This window comes from Prionailurus viverrinus, chromosome F1 (genome assembly GCF_022837055.1).
Source record: "Prionailurus viverrinus isolate Anna chromosome F1, UM_Priviv_1.0, whole genome shotgun sequence".
NCBI lineage: Eukaryota > Metazoa > Chordata > Mammalia > Carnivora > Felidae > Prionailurus > Prionailurus viverrinus.
Genome location: NC_062577.1, coordinates 23,364,409 through 23,391,585, shown reverse-complemented (window position 1 = coordinate 23,391,585; position 27,177 = coordinate 23,364,409). Strand labels below are relative to the sequence as shown.

The 27,177-nt window shown below is 44.9% G+C and overlaps 3 protein-coding genes across 10 annotated transcripts in view; 1 reads left to right on the top strand and 2 right to left on the bottom strand.

Annotated features, from left to right (window-relative positions):
* Window positions 1–229: 229 nt before the first annotated feature.
* On the bottom strand, window positions 230–27,073 carry GLUL (glutamate-ammonia ligase). Of its 5 annotated transcripts, none has more exons than XM_047840174.1 (8): window positions 27,068–27,073; window positions 10,042–10,152; window positions 7,321–7,499; window positions 5,184–5,345; window positions 3,421–3,567; window positions 2,903–3,030; window positions 2,281–2,480; window positions 230–1,712 (listed from the first exon to the last, which is right to left on the bottom strand). In XM_047840174.1, the coding sequence occupies exons 3-8, from the start codon at window positions 7,484–7,486 to the stop codon at window positions 1,394–1,396; spliced, it is 1,122 nt and encodes a 373-aa protein (XP_047696130.1). In that variant the 5' UTR covers window positions 7,487–7,499; window positions 10,042–10,152; window positions 27,068–27,073; the 3' UTR covers window positions 230–1,393. The 5 variants fall into 5 exon arrangements, with proteins under 5 accessions (XP_047696130.1, XP_047696129.1, XP_047696131.1 ...); XM_047840173.1 differs by lacking the exon at window positions 27,068–27,073 and adding an exon at window positions 8,900–9,019 and having other exon boundaries at window positions 10,042–10,060; XM_047840175.1 differs by lacking the exon at window positions 27,068–27,073 and having other exon boundaries at window positions 7,321–7,494; window positions 10,042–10,147.
* RGSL1 (regulator of G protein signaling like 1) overlaps window positions 10,165–27,177 on the top strand; it is a 158,876-nt gene continuing 141,863 nt past the window's right edge. Inside the window, exons 1-5 of one of the 4 annotated variants that reach the window (XM_047840166.1) lie at window positions 10,165–11,040; window positions 12,500–12,607; window positions 14,238–14,413; window positions 16,822–20,528; window positions 21,902–22,043. The gene's annotated coding sequence lies outside the window, so the exon portion shown is untranslated. Of the gene's footprint in view, window positions 11,041–12,499; window positions 12,608–14,237; window positions 14,414–15,872; window positions 20,529–21,901; window positions 22,044–27,177 lie in introns of those variants that run through there. The other 3 variants (XM_047840167.1, XM_047840169.1, XM_047840168.1) reach the window with 3 other exon arrangements.
* On the bottom strand, window positions 17,196–18,101 carry LOC125155190 (transmembrane epididymal protein 1-like). The gene has a single exon (XM_047840178.1). It carries the CDS (start codon window positions 18,099–18,101, stop codon window positions 17,196–17,198), a length of 906 nt encoding a protein of 301 aa, XP_047696134.1.

Sequence of the window (27,177 nt, the reverse complement as noted above, 5' to 3'; positions counted from 1 at the left end):
TTTATTACGTAAAAGAAAGAAATAACTCCTCAGGAATCTTCACAAAGGAAAGGAGCATCTCATGCTCAGAACAGACAGCAGGATACAAAGTTATAAGTGTTTTGATGCCAGGGAGGTTCCCCCCCATCTCCTCAAAGAGCAGAGATGGGAAGGAGACAGTTGAAGCAAACAAGCGACCTTTGTAAAAGACTCAGAAACCTTACAAATAGGATTAAAGTCTAAACTTCTGTTTTGCTTTTAAAAAATGTTTAATATTATCAAAAGGCCTGCTTTAGTGACATGCTAGTCCCACCAAAAAGTAATCCCAATAACCCGTCAGGAACATGCTCAAGTTGACCAGCCAACTCTTATTTCTAAACTTCTGTGTGTATGTGTGTCTTTTAAATTGAAGCCACGGGGCTCAGGTGATTGCTCCTTCCACAAGGTGCTTCCTTCGGTTACCTAAGCGGTGTCCACCCGCTCCCAAGAGTGGCCAGGGCACAGAAGCCCTGCAGTGGCGGTGAGGGAACAACAGACAGCCCTAGATAGCCAACTTATTCAAGCATGCCTCCCTCACCCCCACTCAAAAGGAGATCCTTATTTCTAACCAGACTATTCACCTCAAATTTTGGACCCCAGTGACCAGAATGTTTTTCCTACTTTAGGAAAACAAAACAAAACAAAAAAAAACACACATATCTGCACACCCATATATATAATTTTTTTTGTTTTTACATTTAAATATAAAAATACTATTCTGCTTTGTGTTATAAACGGAGGACACCAAGCAGTAAGAACTTTTTCTTCTAAGGTAGGTCAATCCATCCTTCTGCTGAGCTTGTCTTCAGGTGAGGGCATATAGCCCCAGGTAAGGGAAGTGCTGTACCAGGAGGAGAGGGGCATTTTCCTGCCTGGTTCTCTCCTAAATCTCACTTTTAATAGAAAGCTGGTTATAACTTTGTAACAAAGTGGAACTTCCCACCAAGAGAGGAAATCCTAACCTAACCCCAGAGTAAGTAACCCTCCCCCCACCCCAGCACTCAGCTACCTCGAAGAAAAAGCCCTCCCCCTCCCTTCACAAATACTATGCTCTGTCCGGATAGCTACGCCTATTGGACAAACACACCTGATTAAATGGAAACAGTGGTTATGTCTCCCCACCCCCTCCCCACTAATGTACTAGACAGTTTCAGTGACAGGGAAAAAAAAGGGGGGGGGATGTAAAAAGATTAAGAACTTGACCCCTCTTATGCTGGTCAAAGAAAGCAAGAGATGTTAACTGGGCATGAGGAATAAAAAAAGACCTTGATATTCTGCCCTTTGAGTTATAGCTATTAGGACAGTCAAGAGAGGGGCAAACACGGAGGCAAGATGGAGAACTAGGAGGGGTTTGATGGCTGCAAGTCTAGTCCACTTAGTTTTTGTACTGGAAGGGTTCATCGCCAGTTTCGTTGAGAAGACACGTGCGGATGAGGGCTTCTGTCACCGAAAAGGGGTCACAGTTGGCAGAGGGGCGACGGTCTTCAAAGTAACCCTTCTTCTCCTGGCCGACAGTCCGGGGAATGCGGATGCTAGCACCTCGGTTGGCCACACCAGCAGAAAAGTCGTTGATGTTGGAGGTTTCGTGGAATCCGGTTAGGCGCCGGGCATTATCCAGGCCCCCTTTGGGATCGTAGGCTCGGATGTGGTACTGGTGCCGCTTGCTCAGTTTCTCGATGGACTCCTCAATGTACCTGAAGGAAACAGACAAGATGGGAGTCCAACCTGGCACCAGGAAATCTGCCCTTCAAGGGCAAGGGAAGAAGTATGGATCTAACAACAGAGGGACTCCTCTATCAAAGACTGTTTCCAATTCACCAAAATCTGTGATCTCCACAAATCAAATGTTCCACGAGGCTAGCAACTCTTGACGTGTTACCTGTGTGTCCCACCCAGTGCCTCAGAATGGTGGTGGACACTCAGTTGATGGTACTTATTGAACCGAAAAGACCCTAATCAAAGACTTTACCCCACCCCTAAGCACTATATTCATTCACATGCTTGTATTGTTTCTATTTTATATTGAAGATTTTCAAACACACTAATTTAAGTCCTCTTTTCCCAATCACAATCTTTGAATTCTATTCCTAGGATATTTTGGGGTCCTCTTCAAATAGGAGCAAAACAATAGGACTGGAAGACAATTTTTGAAGCCAAGTGCTAAAAAGCTAAGACATAAACCAACAAGTCTGGCTTACTTGGACCCAATACCTCAAACCCTGTGGCAAAGAAAACAAGATGGCTCTCTCAGAAGGCACTCACTTCAGACCATTCTCCTCTCGCATGGCCTTGGTGCTGAAGTTGGTGTGGCAGCCGGCACCATTCCAATTCCCAGGAATGGGCTTAGGATCGAAGGTTGCTATCACTCCAAAGTCTTCACATACACGATGCAAGATGAAACGGGCCACCCAGAGATGATCTCCCATGTCGATTCCTTCACAGGGTCCTATCTGGAATTCCCACTAGAAAGAACAAGGCTGGCTTTTATTTTTTTTTTTAATTTTTTTTTTAAATTTTTTTTTTTCAACATTTATTTTTGGGACAGAGAGAGACAGAGCATGAACGGGGGAGGGGCAGAGAGAGAGGGAGACACAGAATTGGAAACAGGATCCAGGCTCTGAGCCATCAGCCCAGAGCCTGACGCGGGGCTCAAACTCACAGACCGCGAGATCGTGACCTGGCTGAAGTCGGACGCTTAACCGACTGCGCCACCCAGGCGCCCCAAGGCTGGCTTTTAAAAGAAAGCCAACTGCTTCCCCCAATTCAGAAGCTCCAAAGCCTCTTTTCTCACCTCTATTCCAACCCACGTAAGATTCTGGTTAATAAGGGGCACCAGCAAACTCCCCACTTGTCCACAGGTCCTATAGACAAATGAGCCACTTACCTGGGCAGGCATGACCTCAGCATTTGTCCCGGCAATCTTGATGCCAGCGTATAAGCAGGCCCGGTAGTGAGCCTCCACGATGTCCCTGCCATAGGCTTTGTCTGCTCCCACACCACAGTAGTATGGACCTGGAGAGGCATTAAGATGAAATGTCAAGAGACAAGAAAACCAAGAAATCGCTTTCCACAAGTCAGAAATCAGAAAGCTCTCAACACTTGCTCTCTGCATCACTATGCCTGCCTTCACCTGGGGGTGGGTTGTGGCATGCAGGGGGCTCCTCTTGGCCATAACCTCAGTGGAGCCAAAGGGTTTCTCTCCATGTTAATGTTGAAATATCCATGTCTGGATTTGGGTAATAGGAGGTCTCTTTACAGTATTATTTCAGCCAGCCTCAGGGATGGATACTCCCACAGCTTTTCTGATCCGTAAGAGTCACTCCCAGTTCTGGGGAGAGGGAATTTCCCTGGCAATTAAGCAACTAGGGAACAGGAGGTTCATCTCTCACCAAGGGGACTTACCTTGGGGCCCAGGGAAGCCATTGGAAGGCCAACCAAAAGGGTGCCCATCTGTGCCCATCAGAGTATATTCCTGCTCCATTCCAAACCAGGGGTGCTGATTGCTCACCATGTCCATTATCCGTTTACAGGTATGCCTTAAATTGGTCTCTAGAAAGAAAGAGTCAATGTGCCATTAGAGACATATGGACAAACACGCTGAATCCTGGTGGTAATGGGAAAAAGGTCTTCAGATTCCATAAAGCTCAAGTGTAAACTATAAGCTGAACTGATGAAGAGTAAACCTTTTTTTGTGTCCCATCAACCCAAGTGGGGAAAATGGGAGAAGCAGTAAATCATACATCTGTAGGGATACTGCTGGGTCACAAACAATCACATGACAGTAGATGCAGAACAGAGCAAATTTGCACCTTATCTGCATGCTGGCTGCCTCCCAAGTACCACATGTCAGGCACTTCAAACTCTCTATTCACAAGACAGCTCTTTTTAGTTGTCAGACTTATTCCTAGTTTCTCAAGCATTTAGAGCCAAACTTACAATTTTCATTGAGAGAATCATTTGTCTGTTAGGGGCCTCACATTCTAGGTGAGAAAGTTAAGGGCGAAGTTGGCTAGCACAAAAATAAAATATTAAAATGAGATGAGCTCACCTGGAAACAATTTCTAAGCTAGAAAAGAACTTTAAAACAAGTAAACATATGGGCGCCTGGGTGGCTCAGTAGGTTAAGTGTCCAATTCTTGATTTTTGGCTCAGGTCATGATCTCATGGTTTGCAAGATAGAGCTCTGCATTGGGCTCCACAATGGGCATGAAGCCTGCTTGAGATTCTCTCTCCCCTTATCCCCCACTCTCTCATGCATTCACTCTCTCCCAAAATAAATAAATAAACATTAAAGGAGGTAAGTAAATATAGACTTATCAGCTTTACTATATATATCCCAAGAACCATTTCAAGACCTCTACCTTATGGAAAGCCCACAACCACATCTTCCTAGCCACCCTGGGGTGGGTATGAGAAGCCTCCAACTTTTATGAAAGAGAAAATGCAGCTCAGCTCTGAGACATCAGGGCAAGTAGCAGAGCTGGGAAAGCTATGGTTACTTGGGCTTCAGAGCTCATGCCCTTTACCACAACATGGTACACTGCCTCTCACAACAAAGGAAGTTAAGGTCCAGGCACTACTAGAACCTGCTTGCTGCAAGCACAGCGGGAGACCTAACAGTGGTGGGACTTCAGCTGAGTTTAAAAAGATGAATGGCTGAGAATCAGATCAATGGCCACATCAGGCAAAAACCAGTTACAGTGACCCTTGAGGCACATGTATGTTACCAGTGAACCTAGGCAGGAGATGGATTTTTTCCCCCACTTTAAAATCAGGGAAAGTAGGAGGATAAATATCTTGATAAGGCTCACAGCCAGTAAGTGACAGATCCAGAATTCAAACCCCACATTCTGACTTCAGAATCCAGGTTTTTCAAATCTACAGGTCGGCAGGAGGGCTGTGTTATGGGGGAATTCTACTGGAAAACAGATTTAAAGGAATTCACTGTTGTTCTATAAAACAAATAGGGAGACCGTGGGAGGATGGGCCACATACCCTCTTTGAATGAGGAAGTTCGGGGTGGAGATGTATGTCCAATTGCCCAGACTCCTGGAACAGTTCTGAGATTATCTAGTGTTCCCAGTACCAATTCTGGAATACCCTGTCCTTCCCCTTTACAACACTCATGGACTGGGGATGAACATCCATACCTATACTATACATACCTGCAGGCTTTCGGTTGTACTTGAAGACTTCACAGAACACCAGCTTGTTGGGGTCCTTGCGGAAAGGGTCCCGAAACATGGCAGCAGGGACAAGATACATGTCACTGTTGGAGCCTTCAGACTGAAAAGTACTAGAGCCATCAAAATTCCACTCAGGCAACTCTGGGGTAAAAAGAGAAGGGACAATTAAGTTACAAATGCATGGCTTTTTGGATAAGAGTACAGCCCCTCATTGACCTTTCTATCTCTAAAGCTACTCTTTTCCCCAGGAACTCAGTGATGCATTAATATGCAAACTCTATTCATAGACAACTGCACAGAACTTTAATGTCCTTCCCGTGTGAATTCTAAGTTAACACCACTGCATCACTTCCTCAAGAAAAACAACAGTTACAAAAACAACCTAAGAATGACTTATCTTGACTAAGTAGTCTACTGGACAATAAGGAGACGAATTGAAATATTTTGGGGGCGTCTGGGTGGTGCAGTTGGTTAAGCGTCCGACTCTTGGTTTCAGCTCAGGTCATGACCTCATGGTTCATGGGTTGGAGCCCTGAGTGGGGCTCTGCACTGACAGCGCAGAGCTTGTGTGAGATTCTGTCTTCCTCTCTGCCCACCTCTCAAAAATAAACATTGAACTATTGTGACATTTTAGTTATCATTTAAAAAACTGGAATAGGAGAAACAAGGTTCTGATTCACCCACCAGGCCACTGTATTGCTTCTTTAAATCTTCTCCCCACTGAGTCTATGGACTGTTCTAGCTCGGTATGTCCTTATTTTACAGATGAGGAAATGGACAACAGGATAACTTACTCAAGAATGCTCCCATTATCATTTCCCCACTAGGTTTTTTTTTTTAATGTTTATTTTTATTTTTGACAGAGAGAGAGAGAGACAGAGAGAGAGCGCGCGCGCATGAGCGGGAGAGGGGTAGAGAGAGAGGGAGACACAGAATCCGAAGCAGGCTCCAGGCTGAGCTGCCAGCACAGAGCCCGACGCGGGGCTCGAACTCACATTCCAAGATCATGACCTGAGCCGAAGGTGGCCGCTCAACCGACTGAGCCATCCAGGCACCCCTCCCCACTAGGTTTTTAAAAAAAATTCTTATGTTTTATTTTTACGAGAGAGATAGAGTGCAAGTGGGGGAGGGGTAGAAAGAAAGGGGGAGACACAATCTGAAGCAGGCTCCAGGCTCTGTGCAGTCAGCACAGAGCCTGACATGGGGCCTGAACTCAGGTACCGCGAAGTCAGACACTAAACCAACTGAACCACCCAGGTGCCCCTCCCCACTACGTTTTAAAGGCTGGTTTCTTCATCTCTCAAGTTGACTACAAGTTCTCTGAAGGCACAGAGACCAGCCTCTCACCTTGTACCCCCAGTGCTTGTCTAATACCTGCCATGTAGCAGACACACAATATATACTTTATTTTATGGTCATGCATTCATTCCTGTGTGAATATTATCAAAAGAGTAAACCATTCTAAAAGTAGGCAAGAGGTGGTATTTTTTCTCCGGTCCTTTTCTAGAAAGAGGGCTATGGCTTGCTCTATACTGAAAAATGAAGGACACAACTCTTATTTAATAAATAGCTCAGAGTGTGATAAACAATCAGGTGATTTAGGCAATCAGGTGATTTAGGAATTTCCAAAAGTGGCATCAACTAAAAACAAATGAATGGCTAGTCCTATTTAGAACCACTTTACAGAGTTTGCTTTGCATCTAGAACCTCACTGATAAGGAATACAAAACAGTATTCAAAGAGTTCGTAAAGCAGATGGCATAATCAGGTTAGTGCGGTGGTTTTCAAATCAGGTTCTTGGGGACGCCTTAGAGCCAACTAAGTAGGGATGCCCAAGACAGCAAAGTCTCCAGCCCCCCTGGTGCCCCAACTAGACTTTTAATCTTTTTTCTTCAATATACTGGCTTACATGTGAGCTTCTATTTCAATAAAGGAGTCCATTGTTGCTATGCTTTGAGGCAGGAGTAGGAGCTTAAAGTCGACTGAATGAAGTCTGAAAAACCCTGCCTTAGAAAAGCTTCACAAACAGAATAATAAAGTAGCCAAATCTGGAGGCTTGGTTTCAGTCTGTTCCCACCCCCGCCCCACCTGGTTCCCAGTCTGCTCAGTCTCTCACCTTCTATACACTTGGGTTCACTGTCCAAGGTCCGGGTCTTGCAGCGCAGGCCTTCTCCAGTACCATCAACCCAAATGTACATAGCTTGGACTTTCTCGCCCTGAGGCAGGGACATGTACACCTGCTTGATGCCTTTGTTCAAGTGGGAACTCGCAGAGGTGGCCATGGTGGAAGCTGTTCTGCAGAGAAAAACCAACAAAACCAAAATTAAGATCCTTGGCAGGAAGGACTCAATAGGGACAATCAAATCACAAAGTGATTAGAAGGTAGGAAGGTTGCCTCCTCCCTTTGGAAGGAACACTCTTAAAGGTACATTTTATTCATTCCGCTTTCAGCGGGATTTAAGTTTTGATAGTAGACAAAAATCTCCTTACAGGCTTCCTCAAGCTAGAATCTACATTTGTGAGGACTAAGCTTAATTTCTTCAGGGTAGCTAAGGTAGAGGGAAGTCCTTTATTTTTTATACTAAGACACTGGGTGGGAGGTAACCCAAAAAACAAAACCACGCAAGGTGTCTTGGGCAGTCTTGCCTTTTCTTTGCATCCTAGCCAGCATCTCAAAAAAACCCTTTTTGGAAATTCCTCCACTTTTCCACAAGGCACCCCACACATTGATATGGTAGGAAGAAACAAGGGGCGGAGGGCTAGCTGGAAGATTTAAAAGGCTGGGGGACTTCCGAAAAGCAGCACAGTTATTGCAATCCCCCAATCCCCAAAACATCAAAAGAGCTGATGTGTTGGGATTCTAAGATGCACACTGCCATCATTTCCATAGGTCTTCTCATTTAGGAAGGTAGGTTTAAGTTTGCCAACGACCTTCTCAGATTCCACCAGGGAACTTTTCAAGTAATGAGGAAATTCCCACTTGGGTAACAAAAAGAACCGGGTTCTTAAAAGCTGAGGCCTGCTAAATCTGCAAGCCACTGCCACAAAACCTCTGAAAGAAGAGAAAGCCAACACAGGAGGAAATGTTGTACCCCTCCCTCCCATCTTAGTGGCCCACAGTGGCTGGAAAGGGAACATATTGTTCTCCAACGACTTGGGCAACTTTCTGAAGTACAGTGGCTAAGTTTCTATGGGCAACCGTCCATGTTTGCCCAGCTGAAAACAGAACTGCCTCTCCAAGAGCCTCACCCCTTCCCTTGGGGAAGAGCAGAACCTCCTCTTGTCTGGTCTCCTGTATTGGAGAAGCTTTGCATACCTCCTCCAGAGGTCCACGTAGGTCACATACCTCCCCCACCCCTTTCCCACCCCCACTCCAGCCTTTGAATGCCAGAAGAAACAATACTTGATCCCTTCAGCTCCCACTAAAGACTACAACCCAGTCTCTGGCCTTCCTCCCCAACCTGTTACACCCCCAACATCAAGTCACACTTTCTCCCTTTAAGCCTCAGTTCCAGATTTCCCGCTCTTTTCCATGAGACGATTTAGATGCCAACATTCTAGTCTACTGTCATAGACTGGTGCTGCCTTGGTGCTGAGTTTACACGCTTGGGGGGTAAAAATGGGATTCTGCACTTTCTAGTGGTTTCTGCAGCTGTCGCCGGTTCCGGGGTCCTCCTCCCTGTCTCTTCACTCACCCCAGCCACAGAAGGTCAATCGGATCGTTGGGGTTGCCCTCCTTGGCCCTTCTCCTTTTGGAGTGGCGTTCTCGCCTCTCCTGGTTCACCAGCTCTCGCTGGTCCATGCACTGGAGCTTTCTGGGTGAGGGAGACGGAGAAGCGGTCGGGGAGCGATCGGTATCGCACCGGGACGAGCAGAAATACGAAGGCTGTTGGGTCACGGTCCTAATCTTGACTCGTGATTTCTCTCCGGAGTTCATGGAGTAGCTGACGAAGCCAAAGCAGTTGGAGGGGGACTCCGAGGACCGCGACTCCAGGTCGTCTTCATCTTCGTTGTTTGAGGTCTTCGCGGATTTGCGGGTGGGGGGGGATCCCCGCTTCCCGCCCCCGGGGCAGTTGGGATAATCCACTTTGAGAGCAGCCCTTTCCGACTTTAATGTCCCAGAAGTCGGCGCCCCGCCCCTCGGGCCCCCGACCGGATCTCAGGACCTAGTCCCGGGGGCCATATCCCTCCGAGGGCCGAGGCTGGCGGGGTGTGGGGGAGTCGGGGGAGGGACAGCGCACCGCCCCTACCTCTGCCCGGCCAGGCCTCTCCACCGGCCACGCCGCGGCCCGGACTCCCCATTGTTCAGTCACAGTGCAGGGCCCTCGGGACTAGCGACGCTCACCGCCACTCGCCTCAAGGTAGGCGTCTAAAGATCCTCAAGACCACGACGGTCCCCCGAGACCCGCCACCGCGGAGCAGAGAGCCAGGTTCCCGCGAGGCCACCCGGCCACTCCATCCACGGCGCACACAACACGGAGCGCCGGGCCCGGGCAGTGGCTCCACCGTACGCCTCGCCTAGCGACCTCCAGGGGCGGCGCTTTGGGCCGCAAGCAGCGAAAGAAAGATCAAAACAACTCCCCGCCCTCCTCCCAGCCAGGCGACCTGCGCGCCCCACAAACGCCAGCCCAGAGCCGCCGGGAGCCGCGGGCGGCGAAAGCACGCGGAGGGCGCAGGGGTAGAGGCGCACCTTAAGGGCTGGAGGAGGAAGGGGCTGCTCCGAGCCCCAGGGCCGGAGGACGAAGGCGGGGAGGGAGGGGGGGGGGTGTCGGGCGATTCGGGGGGCTCGGAGGACGGCGCGCACCACTTCGAGTCCCCGGGCCGGCGGCGCGCTTACCTGGGCTGCGAGCAGGCGTCAGGGCGGGCGGGCGGGCCACGAGAGCGAGGTGCGGCGAGAAGAGGAGGCCCGGTGTGCAGCCTAGACGGCGCGCTCTTCTCCCATTCTCGGCTCTGCCAGGCTGCCAGCAGCCCCGCTCCCTTTATCGGCGGCCCGGACCGCCCCCGGCGCCCTGATTGGCTCCCAGCGGCCGGGAGCCGGGGCGGATCGGCTGATGCACGCCCGGGCCCCGCTGCCATTGGGCGAGCGGCCGAGCGGGCGCCGCCGGGGTGGGGGCGCGAGGACCGGGAAAGAAAGAAAGGGAAAGGGCCGTGGGGGGAGGGGGTGCGCGGGGGGAGGGGAGCAGAGGAAGGGTTGGCCCGCGGCGCGCGGACGGGCGAGTTCCTGCCAGGAAGGACCCCGCCTGGCCCGGCTGCCGCTCTCCTCCGCGGGCGGTCCCCGCAGCCCCCACCCCCGGGCCCGAGCGAGGAGCCCAGTGGATCTCCCGGCCTCCCCCCTTGCCGCCTTCAGGTTGGATAGTTTTGTGCGAGAGGCCTGTGTTTTTCGAGGTCGTGCCGCAGACCCCACGGCTCCCTGGGGACCTTCCGACCCCCCCCCCCCCCCCCCCGCCCCCAGGAACGTAATTTTGCCTTTTGTTGTTAGAGAACCCCCGAGGCGCGGCGTCCGAGGGGGCGGCCCGCCCTCGCGGTGGGACTGGGACGCCAATGGCAGTCGGCGGTCTCACGTCTGTAATCAACGTGCTGAGCCTGCCATTCCCTAGAGAGGATCCTGGCGGGCCTAGCAATGGTCAGGAGACCTGTCAGATTCCGCCTGCCACTCCTGAGACCAGTCTCTCAGCGACTCTCTGGGCCCAGGTTTCCTCATCTGCAAATAAAGCGATTCAAGAGAGCACCTTTAGAGCTGCCCACCTGATTTGAAATTCTGTGCGCAAGCTGTTTCCCTGAGGGAGGGCGGCTGAAAGAAAAGGGAGGTCTTCTGGAGCCTCCTTTGAAGCCCAGGGTATGTCAACATTTTAGAATTTTTTATATAATGCTTTGTTTTTGTTTTTCAAGTAAGTTCTTGTGCCTTTTTTTTTTTTTTACTTTACTTATTTATTTATTTATTTATTTATTTAGAGCATAAGCGGGGGAGGAACAGTGAGAGAGGGAGAGAATCCCAAGCAGGCTCTGCACTCTCAGCAGAGCCCCATGTGGGGGCTGGAACTCACAAACCCTGAGATCATGACCTGAGCTGAAGTCAAGTGTTGATGGCTTAACAGACTGAACTATGCAGTTGTCCCTTGTGCCTTCTTTTTAATCTGGAAAATGAGTCGGGACCTCTTCCTTCTCTCAGCCTTTCTGTGATGGTTGAGAAAATAGGTATGTGAATACAATATTGAAACGGATGCTTGTTTCAACACAACACACATATGATATTTTCATTGCTACCTGTGCTCCTTACTTGACTTCTTTATTTTTATTGCCTGAAATTCACCACCTGATGGTGTCTCACTTTTATAGCATCTTTTCAGGAGCCCAAATATTTGAGACTTTGAGATTTTTCTGTGTAAAGACTGAGAAGTTAGGCTTCAGTGCCTTTGGAAGAGGAAGGGAAGAAGTTTGTTCTTGCGGTTATATTTTGTACCACAAATATGGAAAAGAAATGTTGCCTGTGACCACACACACACACACACAAACACACATAACTTGGCTTCTTTGGTCAACATCCTTCCATCCCAGAGTGTGTCTGACACTGTAATGCTTTTAAATGACAGATGCAGCTTTCATCTCCAACGGGATTTTGTTATATTTCAGACAGGTGACATTCTGCACTGGGTAAGGTGTCTTGCAAATGTGACATCTTAAGTTTCAGTGTGTGTTGAAGCGTTAGGTATGGTGGTTCAAGGCTGGGCTTCAGGTCATACAAACACAGGTTCAAATCTGGGCTTTACTTCTTACCCACTTTGTGTTAGCTTTCTTAGCCGCATGAAATCACAGTTTTCTTGCCTACAAAATAGGGAGATCAGCCACCTTGTAAGGATTAATTCTGATAGCATATACACTATATGCATAGAGTAACTTAAAAAACAGTGATTGTAATTATTATAGATCAAGGTAATTCAAAGAGATTGGATTATTTTTATTCCCCGTTAAGTACAACTTTCTAACTCAGTCTCAAGGTTAAATGGTTGAGGAGGGGGAGAAGAAAGGTGATGTTTTTATTTTAAAAGATGTTAATTTTCAGATGCCAAACTGCCTAAGCATAAACCAGAGCCTCTAGGCTCATCACCACCAGCATCTGAGATGCATATAGTAGGAAGAGAATGCAGTTTTTAAAACTTATGGTATTACGTTTTGCTATGTGAGTACCTGCTTCATTTGCTAGGTATCTTCACCTCCTTGAGCAATGCATTCATCTTTCTATCCCCCAATGGTGTCCCGAGTGAGTGTTCAATAAATGATGTTTGTTGATCACACAGAAATGACAGCGGCATCATCAAGGGAACATGTGCTTTGAGCTGCTTTTCCAAGAATGGAAATGGATTTGCTTTGATCCATTCATGTGACCAGAGGCATACTTTGTGAAGGTTAGAAACGTAATACATGACCACTGAGTCTTTCAGGAGGGAACAAGAGGCCTTGTCCTTGGTCAGCCCCATCGTTACTTAAACCAACCCAATTAGGGCTCAAAGGAGTCCAAGGACTGATCAGGGAAGCTTAAAAGAGTACGAGGGAAGAAAAAGCAGATGAAGTTAACTGGTTCACCCCCAGAAACCCAGACTGTACTTTTAAAGAAGTTAAAAGTAGGACTGTCTGTTCCAAACTGAAGTTTGACTTTGTTCTGTCTGCTGCCCTTTGTTCTCCCCCCTTCTTTTCTAAATTGCCACTCGCCCCCATTTCCCACCCTCTCCATAAAAGGGCATTAGAATGCTTGAACCCGTGAACTACTGCATCTCTTGGTACACCCAGTATCAAAGCCAACTGCGGGTTCTATTACCTGTGCTTTGAAGTCTGGTTTTTCTCTCTTAGTGTAGGGTAGTTGCATCCACCAGGTAAGTGGAGTGGGAGAGCAGTATTACAGGTAAAAATTGTTCCTTCCAAATCTGCAGAACAGGCAGGGGACTGAAAGCATTTCTTCAGTGTTGTTCTCTAACCTTCAGTAAAGGCTTTGTCTTGGGTGGGCTTTACCTGTGAGTTCTCTCAATTTCTTTCTCTCTCTTCCAAAGGACCCGTTTTCACTCTGCAAGTTGTAAAATTCTCCATCTAGTGATCTGGAAGTGCTTTCCCAGGGCCTGTATGGTTGTTTTGCACTCATTACAGACAAGATTTGGTGTAGGGCTCAAACATAATCAAACCTTCAGCCATAACAGGCAGTTTGGGAAATGGAGTTTTCCCTATATAGACATTAGTTTTCCCTAATAGACATTCAACAAAACTCTTAGCTCAGGCTAAAGAAACATAGCCAAGACCCAGGCTTGAGGAACACCCTGGAAACCCAACCCCAAATTATAAATTCCTTTATTATCATTATTTTTTAAATAAACCAACACCAGTTCTTTCCAAAAGAATAGACTATAATATAATCTTAAAACCAAAATAAAACAAGAACAAAAGAAACAGCCTTGGAAGTTGATGTCATTACTCTTAAACCAAATTTTGGGGAGAAGCTACAGTTGGCCAAGCTTTCCAGTTTCACCTATATAATGAAAGAAGGAAGGACTAGGTTTTACCTCAATTCAGTACCAAACACTGAACATAGAGGAATTGTTCTTTATGTCCTTTCTGATTGTTTGATATTCTTAAGCTCCGGATAGGAAACTAGAAGTTCAGGTCTCAGCTGTTTGTTTTTTAGCCTAATAGGCGTTTTGTTGAAGGCCCCTCAAAATCATTGGAATATAGGGAACACCCCCATTTCCCAAATTGCGTGTTCTGGCTGAAGTTTGGGTGTGTTTGAGCCTTATCCTAAATCTTGAGTCAAACAGGAAACTGGGGAGCTGGGAAGAATGAAGTTCATCATAGCTAACAACATGGAAAATAAGCCTTGCTGAGAAAACTGAAGCTGTGCAATTCTAGAACTAGTCTACACATCATGCTACAAGATGAGGAGGCTGAGGGAGGCTGCTATCACATGTAGTCACTTGCTGAGGTCACCTTAGGGCAGCCTAATGCATTTCACAGGTGTGACTCCCTTGAGAGCCTTTTGTGTTTCTCCTCCAGTGTCCTCAGGTCTCGGCTGGTGCATTCTGGGGCCACCACCACCGCAACGCTGCCATCCCTCTTGTCCCCATTAAGGAAAGGACTCAGTGAGGGGACCGACCAGTTTACCTCTGAATCCTACATTGTGGCTCACCCAGTGCCTTCCGTATATATGGTGGACATTCAATATATTCTTCGTGAGTAACTAGATGACCAGGGGAAAAAAAATGCTTTATGTCAGGTTCTCTTTAAAGGAATCTTTGGAGATGATTTTTCATATTTAATAATCTGTCCCAGTTGTATTATTTTGTGAATCTGAAATTTTCATAGATAAATCTTGTTCCTTATTCCCAATATATGTATGGATCTCTCTCTGTTCTCTGGATTGATTTAAACAGTTGTGAAGCTTAATTTTAAAAGCCTAGGAAATTTAGCATTGTGGTAAAAAAAAAAAAAAAATTGCTTGGGCCAGAGTGTGTCCTTTAGTTGGTACCTTTCCCAGAGATATCCTCAACTGGATCCACAGTCCTGCCTCCCTCACCTCTAACCCATTAGTTGATTGGAATCCCTGTTTACTTCACGTTCATATGCCAAATTTTAATGGGAAACAAACAACCCTAAGATATGTTCTCTGGATGCTTGGGCAATACTTAGACTTAGTTCTGTTTTTCCTGACCTCCTCCCCCCCGCCCCCCCCCCCCCCCCCTTCTTTTAAATCAGTTCTGAGAAGACTTGTTTACCAGGTTGGAGAGCCAGAGGCTTGGCTGGGGCGGTGTGATGGTAGCGCCCTCTGGTGTAATTTTTGAGAATTACAAACATCTTCCCCAAGCTTAAGAGTGGGTGGGAATTTTTTTCCTGACTGGCCTTCAAGGGGATAGCCTCTGTGTTATATCTCAAATACAGTAAATTAATAACATGCACGTTTATTACCTACAGTGGATATTTAAGAGATACTATGTTGGGAGTATCAACTCCAGATTACCAGACATTTGTTTATTATAAAATTAGGCTTCAAATGACTAGAAAAGAGCAGCTTAACAGTGTTTTGTGCTTTTTCATCATCTCCCACCAGTGTGTGGAAGAGATAAAGAGAAAGTCCCCCAAGAAGGGTAACGGAAAAGGGTGTAGTGCCCAAGAGTTAAGGGGAAAATGGCGAGGATCAGAAAACGTGGTTACAAACAAATCTTATCCTCAGCCCTCACTCAGATCTGAGCCCAGAAATTTAAGACTCAGCCAGAAGTTGAGAGTTGGCCAGACTCTCACTCAAAGGGGAGGCTGGGGTGGGGGTATTGGGTGGTGGACAGAAAGTCTGACAGAGACACGCACTGTAGGGGGCGTCTAGAGTATGTACACGCACCACTTTGTTCTAGCTGGGCCTTCTGGGTGGCCATTTTTCCTTCCTCCCTCCCTCCCTCCCTTCCTCCCTTTTTTTCTTTCTTATTTTTTAAAACAATGTCAATTTGGGGCGCCTGGGTGGCTCAGTTGATTAAATGCCCGGCTTCAGCTCAGGTCATGATCTCACTGCTCGTGAGTTCGAGCCCCACGTCGGGCTCTGTGCTGACAGCTCAGAGCCTGGAGCCTGCTTTAGATTCTGTGTCTCCCTCTCTCTCTGCCCCTCCCCTGCTCACACTCTGTCTCTCTCTCTTTCAAAAATAAATAAACATTAAAAAAAAACTAAAAAATAAAACAATTTCAATTTGAGGATCATTTCCTTCACCATTGCCATTAGCAAAGTCACTGTGGCCCAGAGGACACAGTCACTGGCTAGAGTCAAACATACCTGCACTCAAATTCCTGTCTTGTACCAGCTATAAGATGGGTAAATCAACCTGCTGAGTCTCAGTTTTCTGGAAGTTCCTTATGGATTAGAAAGCACTAACAGAGTAAACAATTCAGAAATAGGTTAGTGGATTTTATTTCCCCAAGAATGAGGAAGAGAGTGGGGTCGTGACTAAGGAGATGATTCAGGTTTTAGTACTGTTGGTGTTTCCCCAAGGTTCACAGAACCTTGAGGCTGACCTGAAACACATTTAGAAGCAACAGGGGTAGGCAGAGATTCTGGAAGCAAACAAGCCTTTATTAAGCATTACCTACACTACATTTTTGCCACATACATAGGAAATTATGTAACTTGGATACAGCAAAGTCCTTACCCTTTGGGAGTCTATGCTTTAGGTGGTGAGGAAAAACCTCCCCCAAAACCCAAGTATATGACCCAAGGATACAATCTAGGAAACTACATGCGCAAAGGTGGTGATAGTGAAATAGGTAAGCTTTGGTTGGAATAGGAGTAGTAAAATATGAAGTTGGAAAAGCACTGAGCATTTGAATTCTATATTTGAAGTCTGCACATTTGAAATATTGCTATGTTAAAGCATTAATAAAGTCTCACTTTATGAATTTGGATTTGAAATGAAAGCATGTCCTTAAAAATGGGAGGGGGTATAAAAATAATAATTTCAACACGTATAAATTAATTATAAATTGTTTATATTACTTCCACATGTCAGTGCAACTTTAGTGAGCAAACTGAAGTACTCACTTTTATCAGGATAAGACTTGAATGATTCCAGTTTTGAATTGCGACAAATCATTATACTTTCAGGTAAAAGGCAATCACTTGTGCCTAGAGAAGTAGCTGGTGACGGCATGACTGCTAGACTCTGCTCTCCTCCCTTTGAAGGCCTCCCTTCTATCGCATCCTCTGCCCCCCATGGCTTTTACACTTTCCTACTCCCCTGGTGCTCTCTCTACCACCCCACCAATCCCATCAGCATCTCTTTCTCAGGTTCCTCTCTCCTCATCTCCTCAGCAACTAGAAGATCAAGGGCAGGAGATGTACCAGCAGATGGAGACCAACTGCTCTCCTTCATGGCCATTACCTTCACTGGGGACCGAAAAGGGTACATTGCACATGTCTGAGAGAACATACAAGGGAAAAGATGAGTGGACAATGTGCCAGGCATTCTAGGCCCTGTCTCAGGGAGAGCTCTTTGAAAGGAGAGGAGCCTGGTCATCTTTCTCTGACTGTTCCACTTCCCGCAGCAATTTGTAGAGGGGTCCTGTAGTGCCCTTGTGATGTGGAGCTTCTTTGGATTCCATCAGCTTCAAGCTGGGATGGTAACAATGATGCCAAAAGGAAGAGATTCCATAGATTCCCAGCAGACACAAAGCATTGATCATCACATGCCAACAGAAGAAGGTGGTGATAAACATGATGTCACTGATGTCATCATCCTGCCATGGGTAGCCAGTGACTGGTCTGTACAGAATAAAGCCCCCCTGTATCAGCCAGGAGCCCATCGTCAGAAACAGAAAAGTCTCAATCAGCAAGAGGTGAAATGTGTCAGGAGTCCAGAGCTCTATGGTCAACACCAGCATCAACAGGAACACCACCACGATGAGCAGATAATGAATCTGAAGCTCTATCCTGGTTGAGTCCTGGACGTGTGACATCAACAGCAGCAGGAGCACATAGAAGGTCAGGACCAGGGTACCTTTCTCTAGGACCACACACCTCTGAGGTAGCAAGTTCTTGCTCATGACATCTACACAGCCATTGAGGGTGAAGAGGATGAACATCGTGAGGTGCTGCCACTCTTTGGGGTACATAAATCTTGGTGGAAGTTCTCTGTTCATTAGTATCAACCCTCCTTTAATGCAGCTGATCTCATAAGCTATCAAAATGGAGCCAGCCAACATCTTCAGCAAACCTCCATAAGATATTTTCCATAGCCGGGCCCATCTTGTCTTATTCCTAGGATGGCATGAAGGATCCAGGAGAGAGTCTTTGAATATCATAGCTTTGGAGACTACTATTGCCTGACACAGTCCATATGAGATTAGAAACAGCCCTGGGTACACATGACCAATAAAGGTTCCCATTGAGCTACAGATCTGTCTAATGAAGGAGAGAAGAGCAAATTTTGGGCAAGTCCACAACTTCTGGGGCTACTTCAAGGTCTGGGCTTTGGAAAGAATTGCCTTCCACCAACTTTTATCATCCCACCCCACCCACTGCTCCCACACAGAGGAAATGTTTCTTGAAACAAGCCTACATATTTGGTGGAGTAAAACCTCATTGTTCCATTCCATTCTGGAACATTGAGAGCTGACTTATGCCAAAGAAGAATACTTGTGAATGTAATTTTAGAGACTCCTCTCTATGGCCCTTGATGTACTTCTGTTCACACCTGTCCCTTTCTCCCATGGCTTCCCTCCCCTTGTGTTGCCCAGCACTCAAACAAGGAGAGGAGCATGGGATGGGGGTAGGGGTTGTTGCTCTGGTATCCTGAGGAAGCCTGGACACTCACAAACCCTACAGTATTCTTCAGTTCTCAGACGTAACTTCGGTCCAACTGTAAGATTTCCTTTCTGGACACATGTATTTATAATAAACATTTGGATATGTGACAATATAATATACACCTAGTGTCTGCTTGGGTTTTCTCTTCTCTTATAGACACATTCTAAAGATCACCAAGAAAGCTTCCTTCGCCACCACCTCCTCTTCAGATCTCCATTCATGCCCACACCCCTACTTCAACATCTCAACTGGCCGATAAATGGATCTGAAAAGCTATCTTTTGGTATTGATTTTCAGGGATTGTGGTGGTTTTGTAGTGCGTCATCCTAACTATGCTTAAGCCATATTTTCTGGAATTTCCTTGTTTATAGACATTTTCAGGATGGGTTGGCTACAGGAGAGGTTTACATGAGAAGGTGGAAGTGAAGCTGCAACCTAAACACGCTCTGAAGGCATAGAGTGCCAGGCGCCACTGCCATGTAGCTCATGTGTTCTGTTACTGATGCCCATCTCCTTGGCATGGGCAGCAGCCAGGTCTATAGCTCCCTCAGCTTGTCTTCCTGTCAAGGGCACCAGCTTCTTCTGCAGGTCACTTGCCGTTGAAGTATGGGGTGGTGAGAGGCACACATGGGCTCAATTTTGTTCTCATCTGTTTTCGTTTGTCCTTGATATTCCCTAACTTCATGCAATATACTTTTCCTGACTGCTGCCATATTGACCTGAAATGACCTTAGGCCTCATCACATAGCAGAAAGGCCACAGCCTTCTGTAGACTTCTTTTACAAATGTATAAGGTCTAATATCCATAAGAAAACCATATTTCATACCCTTTGCTCCCTTGATTCATTCTTAACTGATACAAGGGATTAAGGTGTAATTCTTCAGATGCAGATACTGATGAGTGCGTGACTCCAGTGAATTGGTGTTGGTCGTTTGTATTTCAGTGCAAATTAGCCCATCAGCTTCATTTATCTGTTACTCCACTAGTGTCTAATGCACCTCACAAGACAGAGTATAGGAACTGGGTAACAGGGAGCTGAGTATAAGGCAGAGAGGATGGTGGAGAGAAAGGTACAGGGAATGTGAGGCATGCCCTAGGTCCACACATGGAGTTGGGTTTATTGCAGGAGGTATTGAAATAGGAATTTTTCGGAGTGTGGCAATTGTGCTAAGTGGGGAGAGGAAGTCCATCACTCAGCATGAACCATGCTGACATCACAGTCTTCTGCCATCAATCCTCAGAGTACAAGCATAGTTGTGGGGAAGAGAGGCAGCACCTGTATGCCTACAGCACCTCTAGAAGAGAGGAGGTGAATTTACACCCAGGTCATAGCACTGCCTCTGAGCCCTCACCCCCATCCAAATACCTACTCTTTCTCAAGTGCACTTAATTCCAGAAAAATTAAATCTCTCTCTCTGCTCTTGACGATGGCAATAATTCAGATTGCTTCTTACTATTGAGAGATTTGGCAGGACTAAGATTTGAGTGTAAAGGCAAGTTGGAAAAATGAAGCTTAATTCTGTTTTATTAAGGGATTTGCTTATTTTAAAATTTATTTTTAGGCATATTTTTCAATTCATGTATAGTCATGTCAGAAAAATCAGGTAAATATATAAGCAAAGGAACAACCTTAAAAATGTTCTTTAATCTTATAATCTGGAAGTGACCATTGCCACCAATGAGGTTTAGAAATGCAGTTTTAAGAAGGAAGCCTAAGGAAGTGGAAAATGCATCGACTGGAAGTCATAAATCTGGGTTCTAATTCCAGTTCTCTCTTCATTTGCTGTATGTCATACCTCTTATGTGAAAAAAAAATTGAATTTTGAACTGAGTTTTCTACTGATGTGGAAATAAAAGAGCATGCCTGTTGTCACACAGAGTAAGCCTGTTTATCTCCTGTTTCTTTCTCTCTTTTGGTGAATTAACAAGATGCTTGGAGAGAATGGTAGAGCTCAATGCTCAGAGGAAGGAGATTCAAAGGGAAAAGGTGCATGACACATCTGAGGTGAGTAAGGGAGGAGGGGACCCCAGGGATTCTCTTTGGTTTTTGGATTTGCTCTGGGGAGAAACACAGGGTTCATCACTCCCCTAAGTAATAGGAGGACTGCCTGGGGTGTGCATGGTCCACAGGCCCCAGGGAACTGCATTCAGTCACTTTTAATGTTGCTTCTCATACTTCAAGGCTGTGTTCCAAATGAAGTAGGGGCAGCAGAGTTCAGGCCAGCTCCCACACTCATCTTCCCAGTTGTTTCTGGCAGCCGTGAGCCAGGTGCCAGTGGTCAGAGGAGAAGGGAGATTAACAGCACTGACCCATCAGCAATGCGAGGTTGAAAGTGGCACATATGAGGACAAGTAGCCCCCGTTAAGGTCCCATCTGGAATGCTCAGCGCCCCCCTCCCCCCCAACCTTGGCCAGGCACCAGCACTACATTTTGTTCATTAAAACATGGACATCCTGATCTCAGACTTTGAAGATAGGAATCACCTGTCCCAAACCAGACCCTGCCCACAACTAGCCGAGAAGGAAGCCAAAGGTGGTGAATGATTAGCAGAACTGGCAGACAGCTCCAGAGTCTGTGGACAATGAGTACCTGGACAGCTGTCTCATTAGGGAAATTTTGCTTGACCACAGACCTACCTTACCCCCTTCCCCACATTCTAGTGGGTCCCCAGGCACAGCCATTGCCGACTGTTTGGCATAAAATGCTAGAATGAGCAAGAAAGTCTTCAAATTCCTGAGGAATTTTCTACTACTATGGATTCTACTGAATATAATAGGGCATATAAAAAAGTATATAACATAGTTCTTCCCTCAAAGAGCTTATGATTTAGTTGAAGGCACACATCTCTACACACACACAATACAGACATTAGAGAACTATTTAGACTACCTCTCTTTCATAGAAATCAAATATGACATGTAATTTTAAATTTTGAATTTTGCACATTAAAAACAAAATGGTGAAATTTAATGAAGTAGTATTTTTACCCAATGTATCTAAAATGTTATTTCAGCAAGTAATTAATATAAAAATTAAAAATGAAGTATGTTAGATTCCTCATTTCATGCTAAGTCTTCAAACTCCAGTCTATATTTTATACTCATAGTGCATCTCAGTTCAGACAAGCCATATTACAAGCACTCAATACCTATATGTGGTTAGTGGCTGCCATATTGGATTGTGCAGATTTAGACAGTACGGAGTGACATGTTGAGTGAATTTTAAAGTTTTAGTGAAAAGAACAGATTATGGAGGAGATAGAAGTCTGGTCAAAAATGGCATCTAGAGAACTATAGTATAAACTTCTTGATAGCCATGGGGTTTTACTATGATGCTTTCCAAAAGCATCTTTTAATTTACCTCCTTTTGTTTATGAGGAACATCATCATAAACAACAACAAAAAATGATTGCAACTCACCTTGCTGCAAGGCAGAATACACCACAGGAAGGAAGAAAGACGGAGGCTGGGAACTCAAGCAGAACAACACAGGAAGTGGGTCCATGAAAATAGGCATAAGGTCAGAGATAGCCCATTGTTCATGGGCCTAACTTTCATCTTATTTCTAGTAAGGGTTACCAAACCTTGGGGTTTGTCATTGACTTTTCTTTTTTTTTTTAATTTTTTTTTTTCAACGTTTATTTATTTTTGGGACAGAGAGAGACAGAGCATGAATGGGGGAGGGGCAGAGAGAGAGGGAGACACAGAATCGGAAACAGGCTCCAGGCTCTGAGCCATCAGCCCAGAGCCCGACGCGGGGCTCGAACTCACGGACTGCGAGATCGTGACCTGGCTGAAGTCGGATGCTTAACCGACTGCGCCACCCAGGCGCCCCAATGTCATTGACTTTTCAAAACAAGGCTCACAGAAGATGGAAAACAACATTCTAATTTCTTTGTTTGAAAGGATATATATACTTTATTTCTCTTGGCACACCAGCCTATGATTTTCCTCTTTGAAATTTTCTAAAATGTGAGCTTTATACCTCATTGCATAATTATGACTCAGGTTTCACAGTTTATGTAATTGATTTCAGGTATTTTTTGACGATCACATTTCAACAGCTGCAAATTTATTTTTCTTCTGGAAACTTTTGGCAAGGTAGAAGTATGTACTCAACTTACCTCTGTTATACCTGTTTATTCCTTTATGACTATGCTATTAACGCATACCCATGGCCAAGGATAGAACTCAAGGACCTTGAGTCTGTTTTGTTCCATAGATTATTTCTCTTCTAAACCAGAATATGCATACCCCAATTAGGAGTTAACCTTTGCTCCCTCTTGTTCAGAAATCTTAATTCTGCAATTTGGGAACCTCATGGTAAATCTCAGATTTCCCTGTGAGAGATACAGCTATCTGAACACTGACTCTTGCTCCCTTCCCACAATGTAGAGTATTGCTGGGACCACACTTCCCAGCCACTCAGTGACTGAGTTTGGGCCAGTGAGATGTGTGGGGAAGTGATGTACACCATTTCAAGACAGGACCTATAGAAACTTCCTCCTATTCCTCACCTTTTCTTTTTCCATATCTGCTGGCTGAATACAGAGGACTGTGAGGCACTAGAGAAGGACAAAGTCACAAGATGAAAGGAGTCACATCTGAAAGACCAGGTAGAAGACTTATGAGTATGGGAGAAATAACCTTCTTTTGTGTTAAGCCTACAAGATTTAGATTTATCTGTTCTAAATCAGTTAGTGTACATTGTCTGCCAGGCCTCCAAGAGGACCCTGGAAGCTCATGTAAATTCAACACTTGTCCATCAACATTAATGCGACAAATTACCTGAGGGGTTAAGTTGATTTCTCCCAACCAACTCCCTTCTCTGCTTTCAGTATCTTAAAGTCTAGAATTATTCTCATTTGCCCTGTTCAAGCCAGTGTTTCTAGGGCTCAGGAAACTAAATTCACAAAGGCTGCCTTGTAATTAATTATAGACATAGAGCAAAGGAACTTCATGGTCCTGAAGCTTCTCGTTCTCATTAGGATCCCTGCTTCATTTTGGTTACAGTCTTCCGCTAATGGGGCCACACATGTTTTTTGTGTGTTTGCTTGTTTGTTTTAATTTATTTTTTTAATTTAAATCCAAGTTAGTTAACATATGGTGTAATAATGATTTCAGGAATAGAATTTAGTGATTCATCACTTACATACAACATCCAGTGCTCACCCTAACAAATGCCCTCCTCAAATCCCATCACCCATTTACTCCCTCTTTCGCCCCCCTCCCCCATCAACTCTCAGTCTGTTCTCTGCATTCAAGAGTCTCTTATGGTTTACCTCCCTCTCTGTTTGAAACTATTTTTACCCCTTTCCTTCCCTCATGGTCCTCCATTAAGTTTCTCAAGTTCCACATACGAGGAAAAACATATGGTATCTGTCTTTCTCTGACTTATATAACAGCATAATACCATCCAGTTCCATCTACATTGTTGCAAATGGCAGGATTTCATTCTTTCTCATTGCCAAGTAGTATTCCATTGTGTATATAAACCACATTTTCTTTATCCATTCATCAGTTGATGGAATTTTGGCTCTTTCCATAATTTGGCTATTGTTGAAAGTGCTGCTATAAACATTGGGATACATGTGCCCCTATGAATCAGCACTCCTGTATCCTTTGGATAAATTCCTAGTAGCACTATTGCTGGGTTGCAGGGTAGTTTTATTTTTAATTTTTTGAGGAACCTCCACACTGTTTTCCAGAGCAGCTGCACCAGTTTGCATTCCCACCAGCAGTGCAAGAGGGTCCCCTTTCTCCACATCCTTGCCAACATCTGTTGTTTTCTGAGTTGTTAATTTTAGCCACTCTGACTGGTGTGAGGTGATATCTCATTGTGGTTTTGATTTGTATTTCCCTGATGAGGAGTGATGTTGAGTATCTTTTCAAGTGTCTGTTGGCCACCTGGATGTCTTCTATGGAAAAATGTCTATTCATGTCTTCTGCCCATTTCTTCACTGGATTATTTATTTTTCATGTGTTGAGTTTGATAAGTTCTTTATAGATTTTGGATACTAACCCTTTATCTGATATGTCATTTGCACATATCTTAGCCCATTCTGTTGGTACCTTTTAGTTTTGTTGATTGTTTCCTTTGCAGTGCAGAAGCTTTTTATCTTGATGAGGTCCCAATAGTTCATTTTTGCTTTTATTTCCTTTGCTTTCGGAGATACATCAAGCAAGAAATTGCTGTGTCTGAGGTCAAAGAGGTTATTGCCTGCTTTCTCTTTTAGGGTTTTGATGGTTTCCTGTCTCACATTTAGGTCTTTCATCCATTTTGAGTTTATTTTTGTGTATGGTGTAAGAAAGTAGTCTAGTTTCATTCTTCTACATGTTGCTGTCCAATTCTCCCGGCACAATTTGCTAAATAGATTGTCTTTTTTCCATTGGATACTCTTTCCTGCTTTGTTAAAGATTAGTTGGCCATGAATTTATGGGTCCAATTCTGGGTTCTCTATGCTATTCCATTGGTCTGCGTGTCTGTTCTTGTACCAGTACCATACTGTCTTGATTACAGCTTTGTAGTAGAGGCTAAAGTCCAGGATTGTGATGCCTTCTGCTTCGGTTTTCTTTTTCAACATAACTTTGGCTATTTGAGATCTTTTGTGGTTCCATACAAATTTTAGGATTGTTTGTTCTAACTTTGAGAAGGATGCTGGTACAATTTTGATTGGGATTGTATTGAATGTGTAGATTGCTTTGGGTAGTATCAACATTTTAACAATATTTGTTCTTCCAGTCAATAAGCATGGAATGTTTTACCATTTTTCTGTGTCTTCTTCAATTTCCTTCATAAGTTTTCTATAGTTTTTAGCATACAGTTCTTTCACATATTTGGTTAGGTTTATTACTAGGTATTTTATGGTTCTTGGCACAATTGTAAATGGGGTCTATTTCTTGATTTCTCTTTCTGCTGCTTCATTATTGGTGTGTATAAATGCAACTGATTTCTGTACATCGATTTTGTTTCCTGTGGCTATTTAGGATTTTTGAATACATTAATTAAATCCTTTGGTTGTCTTGATTGAAGTTGGAAGACCCCCTTAATTATTACCCACATGTTTGGAAATTAGTCTCCTTCATTATATGTTCACTTTTGTGAAATTTGGTTGTAGTTTTTCTCTTGTCACTGTTCCAGATATCTGGAAGGAGAATTGTATTTAAGGATTCTGGCCTCCTGTACACTTACTTCACTGATGTTTCAGATAGGGTCCCACTAGGAAATAGATGGCCACACACACTGGGATAGTTCAAGAAAGGTTTAATAAAAGGTGCTTCTTATATATATGTGTGCAGGGTGCAAGGAGATCCCAAGAGAGAGCTGAGTAACAGTAGGAGCTGTTATTACCTCTAGGCACCAAAGTACCTAAGTAGGAGAAGTTCTGGCATATGCTAGGACTGTGTGGTGGGTTGAATGGTCACTCCTAAAAAGATACTTCCAAGTCCTAACCCTCAGGACCCTGTGAATGTGACCTTATTTGACAAAAGCATCTTTGTGGATATAATTAAGGTAACAATCTTGAGATGAAATCATCTTGGTTTTAGGGCAGGGTATAAATCCAATGACAGGTAACCTTATAAGAGAAAGTCTGAGGAATATTTGAGACACAGAAACACACAGAGGAGAAGACAATGTAAAGATGGAAGCAGAGCTTGGAATGATGTATCTACAAGCTAAGGAATGCCAAGGGCTGCCAGCAGTCATCAGAAGCTGAGGGAGAGACATGTGACAGATTCTCCCTCAGATCCTCCAGAAGGACTCAACACTGCCTTCACCTTGACTTTGGACTTCTGGCATGCCAAACTGTGGGACTGTAGATTTCTTTTGTAGGCTGCTTAGTTTGTGGTAACTTGTTATGGTAGTCTAGGAAATGGATACTGATGGTGTCATGGTGGCAAGATACTGCCAGCCTGATGTGACCCCAGAGGCAGGAGCAAAAAGAACAAAAAACCAAAACCCTAATCTCATTCTCTTAACCATCCTCCTGCTGGGGCTTGTCATTGGCCAAAGGTTGCCTGAAATCAAGGGTAAGGAATAATGATGTGCTACAGACCAGGGCAGTCACCTGGGAAAGAGCAGGATGGAAGTGAAAGGTGGATTTGGAGGGGCAAACTTAAGATAAACTATGTCTTTTTTAGGTTATAGGTAAAGTAACCAAGAATCCCAATGTGTCTGTTGGAGTTTGGTTTTTACCTGTTGTCCCAGTACAAGTATTAATTTTGCCTTTTCTTTCTCAAGGGTTCAAGTTTCAATGGTAAATTACATGGTCACATTAGTTATAGGCTAAAATCCAATTGGATTAGTATTCAGATGGATAGAGAGTTTTCTGCACAGTATGTTAAATGAAGCAAGTGTCCACACCATCAGGATGTCATCTCTCCCGATTGCCCTGTGGTCCTGACTGCTCTTGGTAGGTGTAAGAAGAAGAATTAAGACCTTCTGAAGTTAACAAGAACATAACTGTGTCCAAAACCTGGATCAGATGCTCCATATTTTCTGAAGTTAGCTTTTTTCATCTTGGAGATCTTTTTTGTCAGGACATACAGATCTCCCCTGTTCTTTTTAAGTCCTGTACAGTACTCCCTAATTTATTGAACCATTTCCCTACTGATGATAGTTTATTATTTAAAGTTCCTCATGGAAAAAATAC